Source organism: Chiloscyllium plagiosum, unplaced genomic scaffold (assembly GCF_037043375.1).
Source record: "Chiloscyllium plagiosum isolate Xiang-an unplaced genomic scaffold, Cpla_swu_hap1 HiC_scaffold_14, whole genome shotgun sequence".
NCBI classification, from domain to species: domain Eukaryota; kingdom Metazoa; phylum Chordata; class Chondrichthyes; order Orectolobiformes; family Hemiscylliidae; genus Chiloscyllium; species Chiloscyllium plagiosum.
The window spans coordinates 39,299,701-39,321,799 of record NW_028270152.1 but is presented as its reverse complement, the minus strand read 5'-3'; the positions used below and the strand labels follow the sequence as shown (position 1 = coordinate 39,321,799).

At 41.3% G+C, this 22,099-nt stretch overlaps 1 protein-coding gene across 2 annotated transcripts in view; it reads left to right on the top strand.

Annotated features, from left to right (window-relative positions):
• Positions 1-22,099, top strand: part of dnah12 (dynein, axonemal, heavy chain 12) — a 284,710-nt gene that overhangs the window by 246,746 nt on the left and 15,865 nt on the right. For both annotated transcript variants that reach the window (XM_043708118.2, XM_087994328.1), the window contains 9 exons: positions 100-250; positions 586-839; positions 2,624-2,764; positions 2,873-3,010; positions 4,564-4,797; positions 11,839-12,027; positions 12,213-12,316; positions 19,472-19,676; positions 21,401-21,538. In XM_043708118.2, coding sequence (XP_043564053.1) covers positions 100-250; positions 586-839; positions 2,624-2,764; positions 2,873-3,010; positions 4,564-4,797; positions 11,839-12,027; positions 12,213-12,316; positions 19,472-19,676; positions 21,401-21,538 — 1,554 coding nt within the window. The remainder of the gene's footprint in view (positions 1-99; positions 251-585; positions 840-2,623; positions 2,765-2,872; positions 3,011-4,563; positions 4,798-11,838; positions 12,028-12,212; positions 12,317-19,471; positions 19,677-21,400; positions 21,539-22,099) is intronic.

Sequence of the window (22,099 nt, the reverse complement as noted above, 5' to 3'; positions counted from 1 at the left end):
CGCCTTGATATCTGTGAGACAAACCATTTAAAAAAATTTAGGGGGTGCTAATAAAATTATTAGGGCATCTTTCTTAAAAAAAATTATTCTATCCTTCAGATCATCCCAGCTGTGGCAAATTTTGTTGTTGAAAAGCTCGGGAAGAGGTTTGTGGAGCCACCTCCATTTGATTTAGCGAAGAGTTATGCAGATTCCAACGCCGCAATACCTCTTTTGTTTATACTCTCTCCAGGGGCTGATCCAATGGCAAGTGAGTGGACCTGATATATAACTCCTGTTGTTTTTTGTTAATTTTAATACATAGAAACTATTCTTTTGTGTGTGTGTGTATTCAACTTTTAAACAAATAATATACTGTCATCATACAGTTTTCAAAAGGAATTGCACTTAATTCATGAAATGTATATCTTGTGCTCCTTTCCCACAACTGCCATCAGAATTTTATCGTACAATAGTCCCCTTTTGTTCAGCATTTGTCTCTTCTACCGCACAAGTTAGAATCTAGAGCTGAACTTTTAGCTTTACTTTGCATTTAAACAAACTATGAGACTAAACCCATTTCCTTCCACTTATGAATCTTTGTAGGTTTGTTAAAATTAACAAATGATAAAAACATGGATCGAAGTCAATTCCAGTCCATCTCGCTTGGTCAGGGACAAGGCCCAATTGCTGCCAAAATGGTTAAAGAAGGTATGCTTGATGGTACTTGGGTGTGTCTACAGAATTGCCACCTTGCTGTGTCTTGGATGTCAACTTTGGAAAAGATTTGTGAAGAATTCAGCGCTGACACCTGTCACCCAGACTTCAGGCTCTGGCTCACTAGTTACCCCTCTCCTAAGGTACTGACAAAGCATTTCATGATATAATAAAACTGTTGATAACTTAAATTATCTTTTGTATATTTCTTATATCGAAATATTGCTGTGTAGTGACAAATACAGCACATAGGTAATTTTTAAACTATGATAATGTTGGAGCAGATATATTCAATTCTAGAATTGCTGATACATTGATCAGCCTAATCACTATATGATCCAGGTTTATTTATATGAAAAATAAGTTTTAAATACTACAATATAATTTGACAAAAAAAATCATTTGTATTTATTTTGTTAATGCTTGTGATAATAAAATATTTATTCAATGATTTGACTTAAGAGTATAGACTGTCTACAGTTTGAAATATTGGAGGATATGTGTTATTATTTATATAATATTGAATTGGTTTTATATATATTGAATGATATTGAATGTTAAGCATTCACAGATTTATTAGGTGTATAACAACAACTTTTAAGATAGTAAAAATGCAAACTAATGGCAAAGTGATTTTTATCTGGGAAATTCAAAACCCATTATATCTCTGTCCTATTCTTTCCAGAGCCATAAACATTTTTCGCCAGGTGTTTTAACTGAGCCCTTCTAACAAAACAAACTTTTCTCTCTATACTGTGTCCGTGCAATACTTTTTGTTTTAGTGAATTATTTTCCCATAGACTATCACAACTTTCAGCTTTCTTATTTTATACCTTATTCCATGCCAATCTCCTGTTTTTGGAGTGCTTCACAAATCTGATGGGCTATCAGCTCCTGCAGTAAACTATCTCTATAATGCAGGACTGCAAGCAAGACCCATAAAGGAAGCCAGTCTGAGAGAAGTCAGGGGGCTAGAGTGTTTTGGAACCACAGGGAGAGGTTCGAAAAGTGGCTTTTGTGACATATGCAGGGTGGAAGGAAGATAACAGGCTTAATGGATCTTTAGTTTGTTATTTACGAATGTTAAGTAGGTTGCCAATTTCAGTATCTTCCCACTCTCTGTTATGGGGTGAGCTTTGAGTTCAATTGGATAGTGATGGGCAAGCCACCAAACCTATAATTCATGCCCCCTCAATGAAAGGAATCCCAGCAGAGGCTTTAATATCCCAATCATTGCAACTGTTCACTGCAGTCTCTGTATCAAAATTGAACAGGCAAAAGCTAAGAGCTATTGTTATATCACTAAGAGGGATTTGGTTAATTCACCTGGTTTGCAATGCAGAGTGATGCCAATGGCGTATGTTTAGTTCCTATATCAGCTTAGTGCAACATGAATATCCTGCCTTCTTAATCTTGCTCCTCATCTAAGATGTGGTGACCCTCACCATTAAACTCACCATTAGTTATTTCAGTTGAGAGAGCAGCTCTATAGTCCTCTAGAGTCTTGAGGACTTCAGCTATGACTTCAGCTACTTCAAAGCAGACTAATTGATTTCCTAACAATGACATATGGTATTTGGCAAACTAATTAGAGTAAGTGCAATGGCAGAAAGTATGTTCTCTGCTGAGACTTGAAATTTGGATAACAAAAGTTTGAAAACTGATCAATCGTGAAAGCTTCACTGAAAGGCTCAGTGACTATATGCAAGAAGCAAAGAAAGTACAAATACCAATTTCAAACGTAATACAGATAAAAAATAAAACGATAATTAGATTTTTGTGATTTTGAAAGTATTGTTTTCTAATATGTAAGATACATTAAATACCAACAGTATTGTCTAAAAAGAATCAGTTTACAAACTGAGGATTTCCAGTTCTACACAAGATTCATGTGACATTTTATTTTGCCATTTTTCTTTTGTTCTAGTTTCCAGTGACTATATTGCAGAATGGTGTGAAAATGACTAACGAACCTCCCACTGGTCTCCGATTAAACCTACTCCAATCGTACCTCACTGACCCTATTTCTGACCCCACTTTTTTCAATAACTGCGTTGGAAAGGAAATGGTCAGTTCAGATTTCATGCTGTACAAATTGTTACAGTTAAATTTTATGATCAAATTGTGTTCAATTGTATTTCTCATTTTTACTTCTATTTCTAATTGATTCAATCAGGTCTGGGAGAAACTTCTTTTTGGACTTTGCTTTTTCCATGCAATTGTCCAGGAGAGGAGGAAGTTTGGTCCTCTTGGCTGGAATATTCCATATGGATTTAATGAGTCCGACCTGCGTATCAGTATCAGACAGTTGCAGGTAAAAAGAAAGCTTCACTGAATGACTTAGTGGCTAAGAAGTAAAGAAGGATCAAATACCAATTTCAAATATAATATCATACAACACACAGTTCACAAGCATGATAATGATTGCCTTGCATATAGACTTGATTCACCATTTAGAGACTTGCAAATCTCTTAGAGTAAATTGCAAAGAAATATAAATGGTGTGACATCATTACTGTCCTACTATCCTAAGAGCTGTATAAAATGATGATAATTTGACTTTCTTTGTTTAATTGTACTAAATTATGAAGAATTTTTTATTCAAGCAAAAAAAACTATTAAAAAAAAACTTTTCAAAGGGGAGACCATCTCCAGGTACCTTGCTGATATCCAGGGTTGAGGAGAGGGAAGCAGTGAGCAGGAGCATTTAAAAAAAATATAGATTATAACAGCTCCAGTTTGGTATTTCTAGACCAATAGACCTGCAATTTCACAATGCCAGAACTCCAGACTATTTTGGATCTAGATCACAAGATGGGATTAAGAGAGGCCACATGTTGGAGGGTCAGGGACAGATAAAGGTTGCAGGTCAGAGGGCCATAGAAGGACAGAGCTCACAAGTAAAATAGAGAGGCTGAAAGTTGGAGAGGTGGGAATGGGAAGAGGCCCAAGTTAAAAGACAGGAATGATCTGCAGTGACCAGGAGGGCAAGGGGAACGATGGTTCCAGAAGCAGAGTTGACAATGAGTGAAAGGTACTATAAGTGGAAAGCTATATTGATCTTGTATATTTTTTAACTTAATTTATTCTAAAAGTTCTTTCATTTACCAATGCAGAAATGTATCAATGTAAAGTATTTCAACTTCCATGGTATTCTGTTTTATTGCTTTTATTATAATAAGAAAAACCCTACAGAATCTAACTCTAATTTTAACATTGTTTCCTATGAAAAACAGCATTTTACTTAAAATTATTAAACTTAAAGTTGTGATTTTTCAGGAATGCAATCACAATTTTAAATGAGGACTTGCTGTGCTCATTAAATTTTTATTGCATGACATGTGTGTCTGCTTTTCTAATCCCACCTCACCTTCTCCAACCTAACCCTGGCCCTTATTTTTTATCGAAACATAGAAGTAAGATTTTACATTAAAGTTCTGAGCCTAAAAGTAATGTGTTATTTGGTTAAATAAAAAGTCAATTTGTCCTTGCACACATTCTTGCTAGGAGATAACATTTTCTCTGGCTAGCACATTTTGTTTTTGGCAATCAATCTAGGTCCTATTCTTTCCTAGCATTCATATAATGATTTGTACTATAATTCAGATAAGGAGCCAAGATTTATTTTCCTTTCCCGAGCTTGAAGACATTGAAGGTTATATGGTATCCCTTCTCATGCTTTAAGCAATTTCATCTAATTTAGTAACGCATCAAGATCCACCCTAATCTGATCTGCCAGTTGTTTGCTGAATTTGGTACCTTAAATCTGCTTGGATTCTTTAGTCTCTAATCCTTTCCAGATTTAGTGACAAAAAGTGTCGGATTTGCTCCATGATAATTTCGTGTTTCCGTTTGTATTGTTCACAGCTCTTTATAAATGAATATGAGAGTGTTCCATTTGAAGCCATCACATATCTTACTGGTGAATGTAATTATGGAGGCCGTGTTACAGATGACTGGGACAGACGTCTACTAATGACAATTCTGGCAGATTTTTGCAATTCTGAGTTAATAGAGAACCCAAGGTACTCATTCTCCCCCAGCAGAAATTACTGTATACCTCCTAAAGGAAAATATGATGACTACATTGACTTCATTAAGGTACTTGATAATTTATTGGTTTTCACTTTGACATATTTGTTAATGCATTTGAATTATATAAATCATTCTTACTTAGAACTCATTTCCCAAAACTAAATTAATTTTTTTACATTTAGTAACAAGTCAAAAGTTTACAATTTACCCATGACTGTCTCCGTGGCATTGTATATTTTTCAGACAAGAACGGGTAAGATGCTGAACAGGTTATTCAGCCTGTTCAGTTCATTCATTCGTATCACCTTAATGTGATCATTTTTATTTCTTTTGGCCAGTATAGACTAAAATCCTTAAATTATTCTACTTATTCTACTCAGTAATTTACACTTTAAAAATAAAAGTGAATTACTTTATAATTCTGGACAATGAGCAGATCCTTTCTTTGTCAAAGATTGGGAGTTAAAAGATGATTACATCTACCCCAATGACAAGAGTACTCATTAGATTGCTCGCCAAGGAGCTCATTAAGAGTTGAGAGGCAAGCGAGAACAAGTATTTGCCCATTGAAGGATGGCCAATAATAGGACAGCAGCTTCTGTGTCCTAAAGTCTGCCCCTCGAAATCTAAGCTTTTTTCATCATCTTGGTATGTGGTGAAGGTCATAGAGAGAGGGTGGTCAGGGAACTCAGATACAAAGGCTTTCAGAGGCTATTCTCTTGTTACCCCATTTGTGCTGTTTATTGACCCCATATTGAGGACATTTCAACTCCCCAAACTCAGCAGGGAGATTACTTTGATTTTTCAGTTGGGAAACTAGCCACCTTTCTCTCCCCCATCCCTCCTACTGATGTAATTGAGTAGATAGAAAATTAAGGCTTTTAGGTGGCCATTAATTGACCACCTAACGACCTTGATTGTGGGCAAATGAAGTAAGCCACCCAGCGGCTTTCTTGCTCAGCACTTAATTGCAGAGGGCTGATGGCAAGCTTTTCTTCAGGGCAAGTGTACCCACTTATTTCTCTTTCTCACTGCCTCCAGGGAGAGCAAAAATCACACCCAACAGGTTTACACCTCACTTTAAAATTTGGTTTATTAACTCTTACAAATGCATTTTATAAGTTAGCCATTGAAAAGATCAGTAATTATTTTTACAAATCTTGTGAATTTTTTCATGGTAACATCAAAATCAAGAGTAAGATCAATGTAGCTATATCTCTGCCTGTTTGTTCTGATCATTAAGAAATCCTGCAATGAGCTGTGGGCATTTACTACAGTTTTCAGATACGCACAAATACAAGCAGAAGTAAACTGTCGGATCCCTCAAGCCTGCTCCACTATCTAATATGATCGTGGCTGATCTTGGGCTTCAATTCCAGGTTCTTGCCTACTCCCCATTATTCACGGTTCCCTAAGACCAAAAAGCCAACTATTCCAACTTTAAATGTATGCATCAAGAGATCATCCATGACTCTGTAAGTGGAGAATTCCAAAGATTCACAACCTTTTGAATGCAGTAATTTCTCCTCCTCTTAATGCTAAATCATTTCAATGATGATCCTTTATCCTAAGTATATGCCCCTTATATTAGATTCCCAGACCAGCAGCATTTACTGTATTAAACCTCTTAAGAATTTTGTATGTTTCAATGAGATCACCTCTCATTTTTCTAAATATATAGTAAATATAGCTCCAGTTTATTCAGGCTCTCATTTTAAAACTGTTCCCTCATCCCAAGAAGCTATTTAGTGAACTTTTGCTGTACTGCCTCCAATGCAAATGTATCTAATCTTAAATTTGGAGATCAGAACTGTACATAGTATTCCAAGTATGGATGCACCAGATATCGTACAAATGTAGCTAGGTTTCTTTATTGTAGTGCTTCAGTTCCCTTGGAATAAAGGCTTACAGCTGTTTTCCTTCCTAATTGTTTGTTGTAACTGCATGCTAACTTCCTGTGTTCCTCAAAGGACCAGGAATGTAGGCAACCTACAACGCCAACACCATCAGCAAAGACAGCAACCTCAAGCTATTAGATCTGTGCCTCACAACCAACTTCATCTTCAACAGCCAGGTATACAAATAAATCAACGGAGCACCCATGGGATCACCAATATCAGGACTAATAGCATAAGCTGCCACGCAAAGACTAGAATGGACAGCATTGCCCACTATCCAGCCTTAAAAACAGATTTCATCTAGGCAGTTGGTTCTCAGGTGAGAACTTGAGTTCAGAACAGGTTGGGAGTCCTTCTCATTGTTGAGATCCCTCAATTTTGTTCAAGGAATTGCTGTTCATTATGTGCATGCTTGGTGACTTGCAGTTAGTTTGTGATCCCTTTTTGACCAATTGAACTGTTGATTCAGTGGCTTTTTGGTGGAAATATCTGGCAAGCAGACAGAAACCAGGATTATCTCACTGTGACTTTCACAAAATCCAAGTCATTTCCACCAGGGCTGGTGTTATATTGATTCCAGCATGCTGTGTTGTGGTTGAACACATTTAAGATTCACCCAGTCTAATTTGAAAGAGAAAATCCATCACGTTATCAGGAAAATTGATAGTATCCATCCCTGCCTGCTACCAAGTGTTCCTTTTGTTCAGGATAAATGCTGGAGTTAGGCAGATTGGAGTATCTGTAGTCCTTTTATGTGTTTCACCTCTGAACAAAGAGCTGTCTAAATCTCCAGATGGCTCCAGATGCATATTTAATTGTGTATTCACCTGATGTGCAATACTATTTATAGTTCAAATACTTAAGGTCATAAATTTCACAGTGGCTATCTTAAGACTTTGTTTGTGTTGACCATTTAAAAATATTCACTGAAAGTTCATAATGTACTCGGGCGTGATATATAAAAAGCAGTGTTTAATGTGGTATTGTGCTCAACATAGGTTGGCTGACTCCCACAATTGGAATGCTTGATTTTAAGAGATTTAACGAGTTGAATTTATTTGAGAGGGAAACAAAAAATTCTTCTATTGCCTTTGAGGATCATTGGATAGGGCAGTCAATATCCAGTTTACGGCACACATTCCATCCATTTGTATTTCAAGATTGCATCAATGGTTTACAGTTAGCATAGCATTCCAAAATGCACAAGAAGTCTGCCTTAAATCCATTATTCTGGATTAGTGGTGCTGGAAGAGAACAGCAGTTCAGGCAGCATCCAAGGAGCTTCGAAATCAACGTTTCGGGCAAAAGCCCTTCATCAGGAATAAAGGCAGTGAGCCTGAAGCGTAGAGAGATAAGGAGGCGCCCAGAGTCCCCAATGTAGAGGAGACCGCATCAGGAGCAACGGATACAATAAATGATATTAGTGGATGTGCAAGTAAAACTTTGATGGATGTGGAAGGCTCCTTTAGGGCCTTGGATAGAGGTGAGAGAGGAGGTGTGGGCGCAGGTTTTACAGTTCCTGCGGTGGCAGGGGAAGGTGCCAGGATGGGAGGATGGGTTGTAGGGGGCCGTGGACCTGACCAGGTAGTCATGGAGGGAACGGTCTTTGCGGAAGGCGGAAAGGGGTGGGGAGGGAAATATATCCCTGGTGGTGGGGTCTTTTTGGAGGTGGCGGAAATGTCAGCGGATGATTTGGTTTATGCGAAGGTTGGTAGGGTGGAAGGTGAGCACCAGGGGCGTTCTGTCCTTGTTACGGTAGGGGGGGGCAGGGTCTGAGGGCGGAGGTGCAGGATGTGGACGAGATGCGTTGGAGGGCATCTTTAACCACGTGGGAAGGGAAATTGCGGTCTCTAAAGAAGAAGGCCATCTGGTGTGTTCTGTAGTGGAACTGGTCTTCCTGGGAGCAGATACGGCGGAGGCGGAGGAATTGGGAATATGGGATGGCATTTTTGCAAGAGGTAGGGTGGGAAGAGGTGTAATCCAGGTAGCTGTGGAAGTCGGTGGGTTTGTAAAAAATGTCAGTGTCAAGTCGGTCGTCATTAATGGAGATGGAGAGGTCCAGGAAGGGGAGGGAGGTGTCAGAGATGGTCCAGATAAATTTAAGGTCAGGGTGGAATGTGTTGGTGAAGTTGATGAATTGCTCAACCTCCTCACGGGAGCACGAGGTGGCGCCAATGCAGTCATCAATGTAGCAGAGGAAGAGGTGGGGAGTGGTGCCGGTGTAATTACGGAAGATCAACTGCTCTACATAGCCAACAAAGAGACAGGCATAGCTGGAGCCCAGACGTGTGCCCATGGCTACCCCTTTGGTCTGGAGGAAGTGGGAGGATTCAAAGGAGAAATTGTTAAGGGTGAGGACCAGTTCGGCCAAACGAATGAGAGTGTCAGTGGAAGGGTACTTTTGGGGATGTCTGGAGAGGAAAAAACGGATGGCCTGGAGGCCCTGGTCATGGCGGATGGAGGTGTAGAGGGATTGGATATCCATGGTGAAGATGAGGCGTTGGGGGCCGGGGAAACGGAAGTCTTGGAGGAGGTGGAGGGCGTGGGTGTGTCTCGAACGTATGTGGGGAGTTCCTGGACTAGGGGGGATTGGACAGTGTCGAGGTAGGTAGAGATGAATTCAGTGGGGCAGGAGCATGCTGAGACAATGGCCAGAGTGGTCAGGCTTGTGGATCTTGGGAAGGAGGTAGAACCGGGCAGTGCGGGGTTCCTGGACTATGAGGTTGGAAGCTGTGGGTTGGAGATCTCCTGAGGTGATGAGGTTCTGTATGGTCTGGGAGATGATGGTTTGGTGATGGGGGGGTGGGGTCATGGTCGAGGGGGCAGTAAGAAGAGATGTCCTCGAGTTGGCGTTTGGCTTCAGCGGTGTAGAGGTCAGTGCGCCAGACTACCACTGCGCCCCCTTTATCCGCTGGCTTGATGGTGAGGTTGGGATTGGAGCAGAGGGATTGGAGGACTGTGCATTGTGAGGGTGAGAGATTGGAGTAGGGGAGGGGAGTAGACAGGTTGAGGCGGTTAATGTCCCGGCGGGGGCAGTTGGAAATGAAGAGGTCGAGGGCAGGTAATAGGCCAGCACGGGGTGTCCAGGTGGATGCAGTGTGTTGGAGGTGGGCGAAGGGGTCCTCGGAAGGTGGGCGGGAATCCTGATTGTGAAAGTAAGCTCCGAGGCGGAGGCGACGGAAGAATTGTTCGATGTCTCAGCGTGTATTAAATTCATTGATGCGTGGACGGAGGGGGATGAAGGTGAGTCCTTTGCTGAGGACTGATCATTCGTCCTCAGTGAGGGGGAGATCTGGGGGATGGTGAAAACTCGGCAGGGCTGGGAGCTGGGATCTGGTGTGGGTGTAGAGCTGGGTGTGGGGGCGGAACCTGTAACTGGAGTGGGTGTGATGGTGGGGGATATCCAATCCCTCTACACCTCCATCCGCCATGACCAGGGCCTATTTGCCCTCCGTTTTTTTCCTCTCCAGACGTCCCCAACAGTACCCTTCCACCGACACTCTCATTCGTTTGGCCGAACTGGTCCTCACCCTTAACAATTTCTCCTTTGAATCCTCCCACTTCCTCCAGACCAAAGGGGTAGCCATGGGCACACGTATGGGCCCCAGCTATGCTTGTCCCTTTGTTGGCTACGTAGAGCAGTTGATCTTCCGTAATTACACCGGCACCACTCCCCACCTCTTCCTCCGCTACATTGATGTCTGCATTGGTGCCATCTCGTGCTCCCTCGAGGAGGTTGAGCAATTCATCAACTTCACCAACACATTCCACCCTGACTTAAATCTACCTGGACCATCTCTGACACCTCCCTCCCCTTCCTGGACCTCTCCAACTCCATTAATGACAACCAACTTAACACTGACATTTTTTACAAACCCACTGACTCCCACAGCTACCTGGATTACACCTCTTCCCACCCTACCTCTTGCAAAAATGCCATCCCATATTCCCAATTCCTCCGCCTCCGCCGTATCTGCTCCCAGGAGGACCAGTTCCACCACAGAACACACCAGATGGCCTTCTTCTTTAGAGACCGCAATTTCCCTTCCCACGTGGTTAAAGATGCCCTCCAACGCATCTCGTCCACATCCTGCACCTCCGCCCTCAGACCCTGCCCCCCCCCCTACCGTAACAAGGACAGAACGCCCCTGGTGCTCACCTTCCACCCTACCAACCTTCGCATAAACCAAATCATCCGCCGACATTTCCGCCACCTCCAAAAAGACCCCACCACCAGGGATATATTTCCCTCCCCACCCCTTTCCATCTTCCGCAAAGACCGTTCCCTCCGTGACTACCTGGTCAGGTCCACACCCCCCTACAACCCACCCTCCCATCCTGGCACTTTCCCCTGCCACCGCAGGAACTGTAAAACTTGCGCCCACACCTCCTGCCTTACCTCTATCCAAGGCCCTAAAGGAGCCTTCCACATCCATCAAAGTTTTACTTGCACATCCACTAATATCATTTATTGTATCCGTTGCTCCCGATGCGGTCTCCTCTACATTGGGGAGACTGGGCGCCTCCTAGCAGAGCACTTTAGGGAACATCTCCGGGACACCCGCACCAATCAACCACACCGCCTCGTGGCTCAACATTTCAACTCCCCCTCCCTCTCTGCCGAGGACATGGAGGTCATGGGCCTCCTTCACCGCCGCTCCCTCACCACCAGACGCCTGGAGGAAGAACGCCTCATCTTCCGCCTCAGAACACTTCAACCCCAGGGCATCAATGTGGACTTCAACAGTTTCCTTATTTCCCCTTGCCCCACCTCACCATAGTTCCAAACTTCCAGCTCAGCACTGTCCCCATGACTTGTCCGGACTTGTCCTACCTGCCTATCTCCTTTTCCACCTATCCACTCCACCCTCTCCTCCCTGACCTATCGCCTTCATCCCCTCTCCCACTCACCCATTATACTCTATGCTACTTTCTCCCCACCCCGACCCTCCTCTAGCTTATCTCTCCACGCTTCAGGCTCACTGCCTTTATTCCTGATGAAGGGCTTTTGCCCGAAACATTGATTTCAAAGCTCCTTGGATGCTGCCTGAATTGCTGTTCTCTTCCAGCACCACTAATCCAGAATCTGGTTTCCAGCATCTGCAGTCATTGTTTTTACCTCTTAAATCCATTAGCCAACAGTTGAAACCTGGCCCTTTTGTTTCTTGTTTTACCATATTATTTTAAACATTTTTTCCTGTCTCCACAGAAACTACCCTCCTCTCAGCACCCAGAAGTCTTTGGAATGCATGAAAATGTAGATATCTCAAAGGATCTACAACAAACCAAGATAATGTTTGATTCATTGCTACTAACACAGGGAGGCAGTGGACAGGGAGGTGCATCTGGCTCTGGTGATCATGTACTATTTGATATTGCAACAGATATCCTTGAAAAGGTACTTGAATGTCGAAGCAATATTACTTCAGTATATGTGTTCCATGTCAAAGTACATGGCATTGTCAACAAGATCATGCATAGCTATATTCAAATGCCTCTGTGTTTCAGTTAGGGGCTATTTCTTTTCATACAGTTTGACTCATTTTGTTTTGTTAGTTACCAACACATTTGTGATTCTTCCAGCTCCCTAAAGATTATGATATTGAAGAAGCATTGAATAAATACCCAGTAAAATATGAAGAAAGCATGAACACAGTGTTAGTACAAGAGATGGAGCGATTCAATAAGTAAGTAGAGGTGTTTTTCCTCTTATTAGAGAGATTTATAATTCTGAATATTCTAATAATAAAATTCGAACTAGTAAGAATACAAGAGGCAGAGTATGGATTATAACTTGGTTGTAAAGAACTTGAATATTACTGAAAAAAAGACATATTGTTGAAACTTTTAATTTTACTCTCACATCAGGACAGCTGCAAGACTATACACTTGAAATTGGAATTTAAGTTGTATGAAAAACAGGGTGCTGATTGGTCAGCAGATGAACTCTGATAAAGGCATTGTCCTGGAGAATGCACCAGGGACTGGTTAAGTTCAAAGTTTGCATTGAATTGAATTGACTTTATTGTCACGTGTACCAAGGCACAGTGAAAAGCTTTGTCTTGCGAGCAATACAGGCAGATCACATAGTTAAATAGCATAGATAAGCAAATAATAGGTAAACAGCGGCAAAAATAAAAACACGGTACAGGAGAATGTTTAGAGTTTGTGAGTCCATTCAGTATTCTAACAACAGTATGGTAGAAACTGTTTTGGCTTTATTTAAATTTTAAAAATGGCAAGTGAACTAGTCGAGATTTGCCATGGGTAATGTTCCCAAGCTTTGTGTACAAATATGAATAAATTTGCCAGTCAGTGTTCTCATGCAATTTAAATTGTTGTTCTCTCTGAAAGCTGATCTAGTCTGTCATGAGAGTAGGGATAAAAGGTATGTGCAGGATATATTCGAGGAGAAAGTGAGGTCTGCAGATGCTGGAGATCAAAGTTGAAACTTTATTGCTGGAACAGCACAGCAGGTCAGGCAGCATCCAGGGAACAGGAGATTCGACGTTCCTGAAGAAGGGCCTGTGCCCGAAACGTCGAATCTCCTGTTCCCTGGATGCTGCCTGACCTGCTGTGCTGTTCCAGCAATAAAGTTTTAACATGTGCAGGATATATGATTACCCCAGCTTAGGATGCCTCAGCTCTTCATTGTATTTATAAATGACTTTGATAAAAGAATGAAGAATGGTATATTCAATTTATTAATGACAGTTGGTATTGAAAAGAGCATAGATGAGAGCAGAAAATTGCAAAGAGTCAATTGAACGAGTAGACAAACCTGTGGCAGATGAAATTTTTTTTTAATAGATATTTTTATTAGAAATTTAACATTTTTACAAGTTTACAAAAATAAACAAAACTCTCAGATATAAACATTGATATACAATTAGCTCAAATATACAATAGCCAAAATTTGACAAAAAAAAACAAAACAACAAAAAAAACTGAAAAGAAAAAAAAACAAACAAACAAAACTCAACTATCTACTAATCTAACCTACAACTAACCAAGGTGTATATTTAAGTCTCTTACATGCTCGGGATGTGTTAGCATCAGATATAATAAAACCCGTATTCGTGCGGGATTCCTCCCCCGAGGGGCCGCGGACCAGCCAGGTTTGTAATCTCAATTAAATAAAAGCCCTTGTTAGGATAGCCGGAATATCTGTATTTATATAATTCAAAAAGGGCTGCCATATTTTATAAAATAATTCGGTCTTTCGGTGCACCATATTTGTAAGGAAGTCAAGGGGAATACATTCCATAATTAGTCTGTGCCAATTTGAAAGTCCAGGGGGGCCCTCCGCCGCCCAGTTCACCAAAATATTTTTCCTTGCACAGAAAGAAAGAATAGAAAATAGTCTCTTCCCGTACGTGTCCGGGGAGGGAAAGTTCGAAAAGCCCAAGAGGAGAGATACGGGGTCCACTTTTATTTCCGTTCCTAAAATTTCTGTCAGTGTACTTGCTACTTTAGTCCAATATCTACGGATCTTATGACAGGTCCATAAGCAATGTACAAGAGTGCCCACCTCTATTTTGCATTTAGGACACATTGGAGATGCTCCTGCCTTAAATTTTGCCAATCGAACCGGTGCTATATGGGCCCTATGAAGTATCTTCAGCTGGATAGCCTGGGTTCTGTTACAAATAGTAATTCTTCTAGCATTTTCCCAGATATCATTCCACGTTTCTGTGGAGATTTCTAGTCCCAGATCCTGATCCCATGTTTTAAGCAGATTATCCATATCTCCCGATACTTCATCATGTAGTAAATGATAAATATTACTGACGGAAGATATCCCCACTGGTCGTAGGACACTACATTCTCTATCGGATTTATAAAGACTATCTAATAACGTAGTCTTCTTCTGTATATAATCTCGAATTTGGAAGTATCGAAAGAGGTCTCCATTGGGTAATCCGAATTTCTGACGCAGCTGTCCGAAAGACATCAGGACCCCATCTTTAAATAAATCCCCGAGACATGAGATACCCCTGGATCTCCAGAGTTTAAAAGTGGCATCTGTTAACCCCGGTTGGAATCCCCATGCTCCCACTATCGGTGCATAGGGGGATGTTTTATGTGAATTACCCTCATTTTGCCGCATTATATTCCAAGCCTTGATTGTATTTAGTATTATAGGGTTTTTACAGTGATCTGTAATGATTTTCCTCTTGTCTGAGAATAAAAGGTTAATAAGTGGGTATTTTACTTGAGAAGCCTCGATGTCCAACCAGATTGATTGTGGATCAGACAAGACCCAATCAGCTATGTAACTTAATAGGGAACTTAATTGATATTTCCTAAAATCTGGGAAGTCCAATCCACCCCTTGCCTGTGGAAGCTGTAGCTTCTTCAGCTTAATGAGGGGCCGCCTATAATTCCAGATAAAGGAACTCAGCCAGCCGTATAATTTACATAAAGCCGTCCTCGGCAGCATCACCGGAAGCATTCTCATAGGATATAGGAGACGGGGCAGGATATTCATTTTGATTAATGCTATTCTACCCAACCAGGAAATTGGCAGGTCTCCCCATCGCTGGAGGTCCTGCCTTATCCTTTCCAATAAATACACAAAATTAGCCTTATACAACTGACCAAATACTGGAGTAATAAAAATGCCTAAATATAAGAAACCCTCCAGGGACCAGCGAAAGGGAAAAAGGGAACCGTCCGCTAAGCGGGGTATCACAGCAAGGCCACCCATTGGCATAGCCTCCGATTTTGAAAAATTAATTTTATAGCCTGAGAATGCACTAAATGTATTAATAACTTGGATTAAGCGAGGTATGGACATCAAAGGGTTACTGAGGAATAGAAGAACATCATCTGCATAAAGGGTAATTTTATGTTTACCTGTACCAATCCTTGGGGCCACTATATTAGGATCAGCTCGTATAGCTTCTGCTAGTGGTTCAATTATTAGCGTGAATAACAATGGCGAGAGGGGACATCCCTGACGGCAGCCCCTACCCACACTGAAGCTATCCGAGCCTAATCCATTGGTAACCACAACTGCTTTGGGATCACTATACAATGTTGAGATCCATTTGGTAAACACCTGTCCAACACCAAACCTCTCCAATGTGTAAAACAAATATGACCATTTGACCCTATCAAATGCCTTTTCCGCGTCTAATGAAACCACTACTCCTGGTATCTTTCCCTGATGACAGGCTTGAATCATATTCAGAGCCCTTCTAACATTATTGGATGATCTACAGCCCTTAATAAACCCCGTCTGATCCTCCTTTATAATATGTGGCAGTATCCTTTCTAGTCTCAGTGTTAATGTTTTAGAGAGGATTTTAAAATCTACATTTAGCAAGGATATTGGTCTGTATGATGTACAATCTTCTGGGTCCTTTCCTTTTTTAAGGATAAGAGAGATATTTGCCTCTTTCAGCGAAGGCGGGAGACAGCCCTGACTATATGCATAGTTATACATGTCCATAAGTGGACCAGCCAGTATTTCTGTAAATTCTTTATAGAATTCAGCTTGAAAGCCATCTGGGCCCGGCGCCTTACCATTTTGAAGGTGCCTAATTGCATCAACTATTTCTTGGGGTGTAAGAGGAGCATTTAGGACCGATACTTATTCCGGAGTTAGGTCTGGAAAAGTCAAATTTTTAAAAAATGACTGCATCCTCTTCGTCCTATCTTCACAATCCTGTGATTTATATAACTCAGAATAGAATTCTCTAAAGGTCGCATTAATCTTTTTATGATCATGAGTCAAAATACCCGTACTTTCCTTGATAGACATAATAGTCTGAGGAGCCTTTTTTTTCTTTGCAAGAAATGCTAAGTATCTACCCGGTTTATCGCCATATTCATATAACCTTTGCTTTGCAAATAATATTTCCCTCTTAGCCGTTTGAGTAAGTGTAGTGTTTAGAGCTGTCCTAAGAGCTGTAATCCTTTGCAATTTAATAATAGAAGGTCTATCAGTGTATGCTGTTTCAGCCACTTTTAAGCGGGCTTCAAGCAGACGCTGTTGTTCTCCCTTTAATTTCTTCTGGGTCGCTGAGTAGGAGATGATCAAGCCTCGCGTGTAAGCTTTGAGCTAAAAGCTTAAAAAGCTTTTTGAGCTAAAAGAAGAAAAAAGGCCTGATCAAATCCGCCCTGTCGTAATTTCAAGTGTTCTTTATCTGACAGGTGTGTCTCCTGTAGGAGAGCTATATCAACTCTTTCCTTCTTAAGATTTGATAATATTTTCTTCCTTTTGAGTGGCGAATTACTCCCCTTGACATTCCAGGTGCACCACTTAACCGACTGATCAACCATAATCCTCTGGGCCAATCCGAGACCCCTCGGGAGGGGGAACCCTATCCAGAACATCCCGAGCATGGAACATGTAAAATTTACAAAAATAAAGCCTCTTTAATACACCCACAACAATACAGTAAAAAACTATTTCTAAATAAAAAAAATATAAATATAAAACGTATCTAAGTGGAGACTTTCCCCCTTGTTCCCAGGGGGCGTCACTTCCTCCCCAAAAGTCCTTCATATCCTCTCCCAACAAATGCCCCACCCTTGACCCAGGCACTCCTCAATAAAATGAGGAGAATTCAAATATAATATAAAGCTAGAGTTAACAGTGAGCACCCCACCCCCACCCATACCAACACCTGGGTATATTTGGTAATGTTAATACCATATATAAACATATAACTATAAAATTACCACTTCAACAAATAATAATTAAATATGATAATACAAAATAACGAAGGGAAAACAACCCCGCTCCTAAAGACAGAGGTAAAATCGAATAAGGTAACCACCTCTCCCCACCAACATTAACCAAATCCCCCAGCTTATATATATATATACACATATATACATACACATACACACACATATACATACATCCCTCATATATACATAAAATCATAACAGAAAACAACTCCAAGGGGGGGGGGGGGGGGAGAAAATCAAATCCCTCTCCCCACCCCCCATGATAATATTAAGCAATAAGGTAAGAGAAAAAAAAAGGGAGGGGATATAAACCAAAGCGGGGGGGGGGGGGGGGGGGGGGGAAGGCAGACCAACATCCATTATGTCCTACAGTTTATCTAAGAGAGTCCAAGAATTCCTTAGCCTTTTCTGGTGATCCAAAGTTATATACGGATCCTTCATGATTAAAGTGTAACATCGCTGGGTAGCGTAAGGAGTACTGAACATGTAAGTCCCTTAAACGCTTCTTCATCTCGTCGAATGCCTTCCTCTTTCGAACCAGAGCCGGGGAAAAGTCCTGAAATAGCATGATCTTGGATCCTTTGTAGATCATAGCTTGGGGGTCTTTTCCGAGATTTCTAGAGGCTTCTAGGAGTATCTGCCTCTCCCTGTAGCTCTGCAGCCGGAACAGGACCGGGCGCGGGCGCTGGTTCGAGCCGGGCCCGCGTATTGCTACCCGGTAGGCCCATTCCACCCTTACCTGGCCTGATCCAGCTTGCAGATTTAAAAGTTGTGGCAGCCACTGCTCCAGGAATGCTGTAAGCTGGCCTTCCTCTTCCCGTTCGGGAAGGCCCAGCAAACGAATATTTTTTCGGCGACCTCAATTATTGAGGTCGTCAATATGATTTTCCAAGGTCCGGACTCGCTGCTCGAGAGTCCGGACCTGATCCACGGCCGATTGAGCGGTTGTCTCGGAGGTCGCGGCCTTTAGCTCCGCCCCTCCGACTCGGCGTTGAATTTCTTCAATCTCACGGTCGTGCTTCTGCAGCGCGGCCGAGAGCGACTCCCAACGATTTCTGGATTCGACAATAAAAGCATCGATCTTCGAGTCAAGCTTGGAAAGCATTTCTGCAAGGCTTGCTACTGTTGGTAAGTCCCCCGGGGCGGCTGTGGACGCCTCTGCTGCAGCTGGAGAGCGTGGGGGAGGGGTTCCTGCTTGCTGAGAGCTGCGGGCTCCCTTCCCTTTAGTCATTTTAACTTAGGATTAAGTTGTTTAAATGTAATATTACGCAACTAATTGAGTTACTAAACTATTATAAATGGTTTGGTGAGCTTGGTAGGGGGTAGGTGACCCACTGTGCCCAAGTCTTGGGAGGAGCACTATAGACTCAGTCTTACTGGGTCGCTGCCATCTTGGATCCCCCCCGGCAGATGAAATTTAATGTGGAAAGGTATGAAATCATTCACACTTGGACCTGAAAGGTAGATCAGAGAGAATCTGGATACCAAGGAGCAGCAGAGAGTTTTAGGGTTCCATACACAGAAATCATTAAAGGCTAGTGGACAACTACAAAAGTTAATTCAAAAATGCAGTGGATGTAAAACTCGGGCGATGAAATTATTCTGCACTTATAGAAAACTCTGATTAACCCAATTTAGAAACATATATTCAGTTCTGGGCATTGCATTTCAGAAGGGCTATTTTGACCTTGGAAATGAGTACAATACAGCTTCACCAAAATACAGAGGAACCTCAATTATCTGAATGAGATTGGTGGGCACTATTTCGTTCGGATCATTGATTATTTGACTAATTGATTTCCTCTGGGGCTGGGAGTTTTCTGTGAAGTCTGCTTCCCGTTCAGGAGACTAGGCAAAAGCACATTGTGCACGAGACCTCGGCCTCTCCGTCTGCTGAGATCGTGCAAAATTCTATTGCCAATTTCCTAACTTGTACTAAGTTCTGTTTACCCATCACTGCCATCCCTGCTGACCTATGGTAATTTGACCATTGTTAAGCAACACCACAATTTTTAAATTTTCCTTCTTGGTTTCTAGTCCCTTCATGGCTTTAGTTTGACTGAATAGTTAATAATTAGCAATCAGGTCCTAGGTACTATTTTATTACAATTTTGTTCTTTCATCTCTCTTAATTTTAGTTTAATTCGAACAATACGATTCACCCTTCAGAGCCTTCAGAAAGCAATTAAAGGTCTAGTAGTGATGGATTCAAAGCTGGAAGCACTGGCAGGAAGTTTGCTCGTTGGAAAACTTCCCGATCAGTGGGCTCAACGTTCTTATCCCAGCCTCAAGCCATTGGGGAGCTACATTACTGATTTCTTGGCACGGCTACAATTCCTACAGGTAAACATTATGTAGATTACCATGATCTCAAAATAGCTAGAGGCCAAAATGTTAGTAAAAGCTGGAAAATAATGAATGTTAATACATGTATCTCCATGCCTTAGTATAAATCTTGTATTATATAAAGAAAAGTGTTCTTTCAGTGAGACCACTCCAATCTTCCTGATTACATAGCTTCCATTCATTATCTGACCAATGAAGAACTTCTCATGAATACGATGCTATATAGGAAGTGGATTAATTTACTTCCTCATGTTATTGCATAAAATTAACTATCATTATTACATATAATAAATTACTTTCTTGTCTATTATTTTATTATCCTGTGAACCCCCATCTAGTATGCATAATGCTATTATTTACCTCATTGTTTCTCTGCAATGCATCGTTTGCCAGTATTACTAATGATCTGAATTATGTGATCCTTTCTTTTCGTATTTCATATATAGTATGTACAAAGAGATCTGTGTATGTCATAAATCCCACTTTCCAACTAAAGTCATCCACAATCCATGTAAATTATTCTGGAGTTTTGGTTCCATGATTATCCACAATATTAATCATTAAAACTATTAACAAATGCCTGCTCAGATTCAAAGACTATCTTCTGCACTTGAATCAGAATTGCCTCCTGTACTAGTACTTTAACCAGCAAAGAAACTGATAATGATTAGAAATAATGAGAAGTGGTATTGGGTTGAGGGGGAAGGAGGTAGGGTTCTTCATTAATGAAGGAGTTTGCTTCAGTAAAAACTGCTAGATGTTGAAGTAAGTGCCTACTGAATTCACTTTATGTGCTTCACACACTTTCTGCAATCACATGCTACACCATGACCCTTCTGATCTCTAAACCTAGTAACACTCTTCTGATTTGTCCTGCCCAAGCTATCTACTACAAATATAAACTTCCCTCAAACCCCTTAAACTCTTTCAATCTCCCCTTAATCCCTTCCAATTGCTCCATATCACAATGCCTTTCACTAACCCACAATGACCCTATTGATCTCCAATGGAGCCTCTGATCTCTTCTATCACAAATCTTTCCAAAGTTGGGCTCTTCCAATCTACCCTGTATGACCCTTCTTTGCCTCTGCTCACCCACCAGGCCTTTCTAATCTTCCCCTGAGTTTTCCAATCTCCCTCACCAATTCTTCAGATCTCCTTTCCACCCACATTCTCTTGAATTCCCCACAAATCTAATCTTCTCCATTATTAATTCATTTGTTTTCTTCCTCAAGGCACTTCCAATTTCTGACCTGACTTATGATCCTTCCAATTTCTTTCACCACCAATGATTCTGATCTAGTATCTTTGATCCCTCCTCCTCTCCTCACACTCCTCCACAGCCATGCCAGAAATCCATCTGCTCTAAAGTCTGGCTAGTTGAAATGAAAAAATAGAAGCAGAGACGGAAAATGATGATAAGATCCTGCCACTAAATATGATCTATGTGAGGAAAACCTGTTATTCCAGTTTTCTTAATCTCAAAACAGCAATGTTCTCCACCCCTACTCCCTTCCTATTTTCTAGATAATTCAAACTTTGGTTTCTCAATGACTTGATTTAGAAACTTTACCACATGAATTTTGTATATGCTTGATGGAGGGATTCATCAAACTATGTATTATTAAATTCTCAAATTCCTTAATCTCATTTTTGAACTAATTAAAGTAGATTTTGTTTCTATAAATGCTGTAACTAATTCAGTGTTTTATATTTGACAGAACTGGTTTGATAATGAAAAGCCTACCGTCTTCTGGTTGTCTGGGTTTTTCTTTACCCAAGCCTTCTTGACTGGTGTAATGCAGAACTATGCCAGAAAGTACACCATCCCAATTGACCTGCTGGGATTTGAGTACGAGGTAATCTTCTTCTGTTACTTTCTCTTTTTGCCTCTCAGTTACTTTCTCATCAATAAAGAATAAAATCAGCATTGTGAAGTTTCTTCATGCATTGTTTAACCAATATTTCCTACCAGCATTAAATCAAGTGTTGTCAAAATGTTTAATTTTCATTGCAAGAAGAAGGGACAACATAGAGTCATAGAGATGTACAGCATGGAAACAGACTCTTCGATCCAACCCGTCCATGCCGACCAGATATCCCAACCCAATCTAGTCCCACCTGCCAGCACCCGGCCCATATCCCTCCAAACCCTTCCTATTCATATACCCATCCAAATCCTTTTAAATGTTATAATTGTACCAGCCTCCACCACTTCCTCTGGCAGCTCATTCCATACACGTACCACCCTCTGGATGAAAAAGTTGCTCCTTAGGTCCCTTTTATATCTTTCCCCTCTCACCCTAAACCTATGCCCTCTAGTTCTGGACTCCCCTACCCCAGAGAAAAGACTTTGTCTATTTATCCTATCCATGCCCCTTATAAATTTGTAAACCTCTATAAGGTCACCCCTCAGCCTC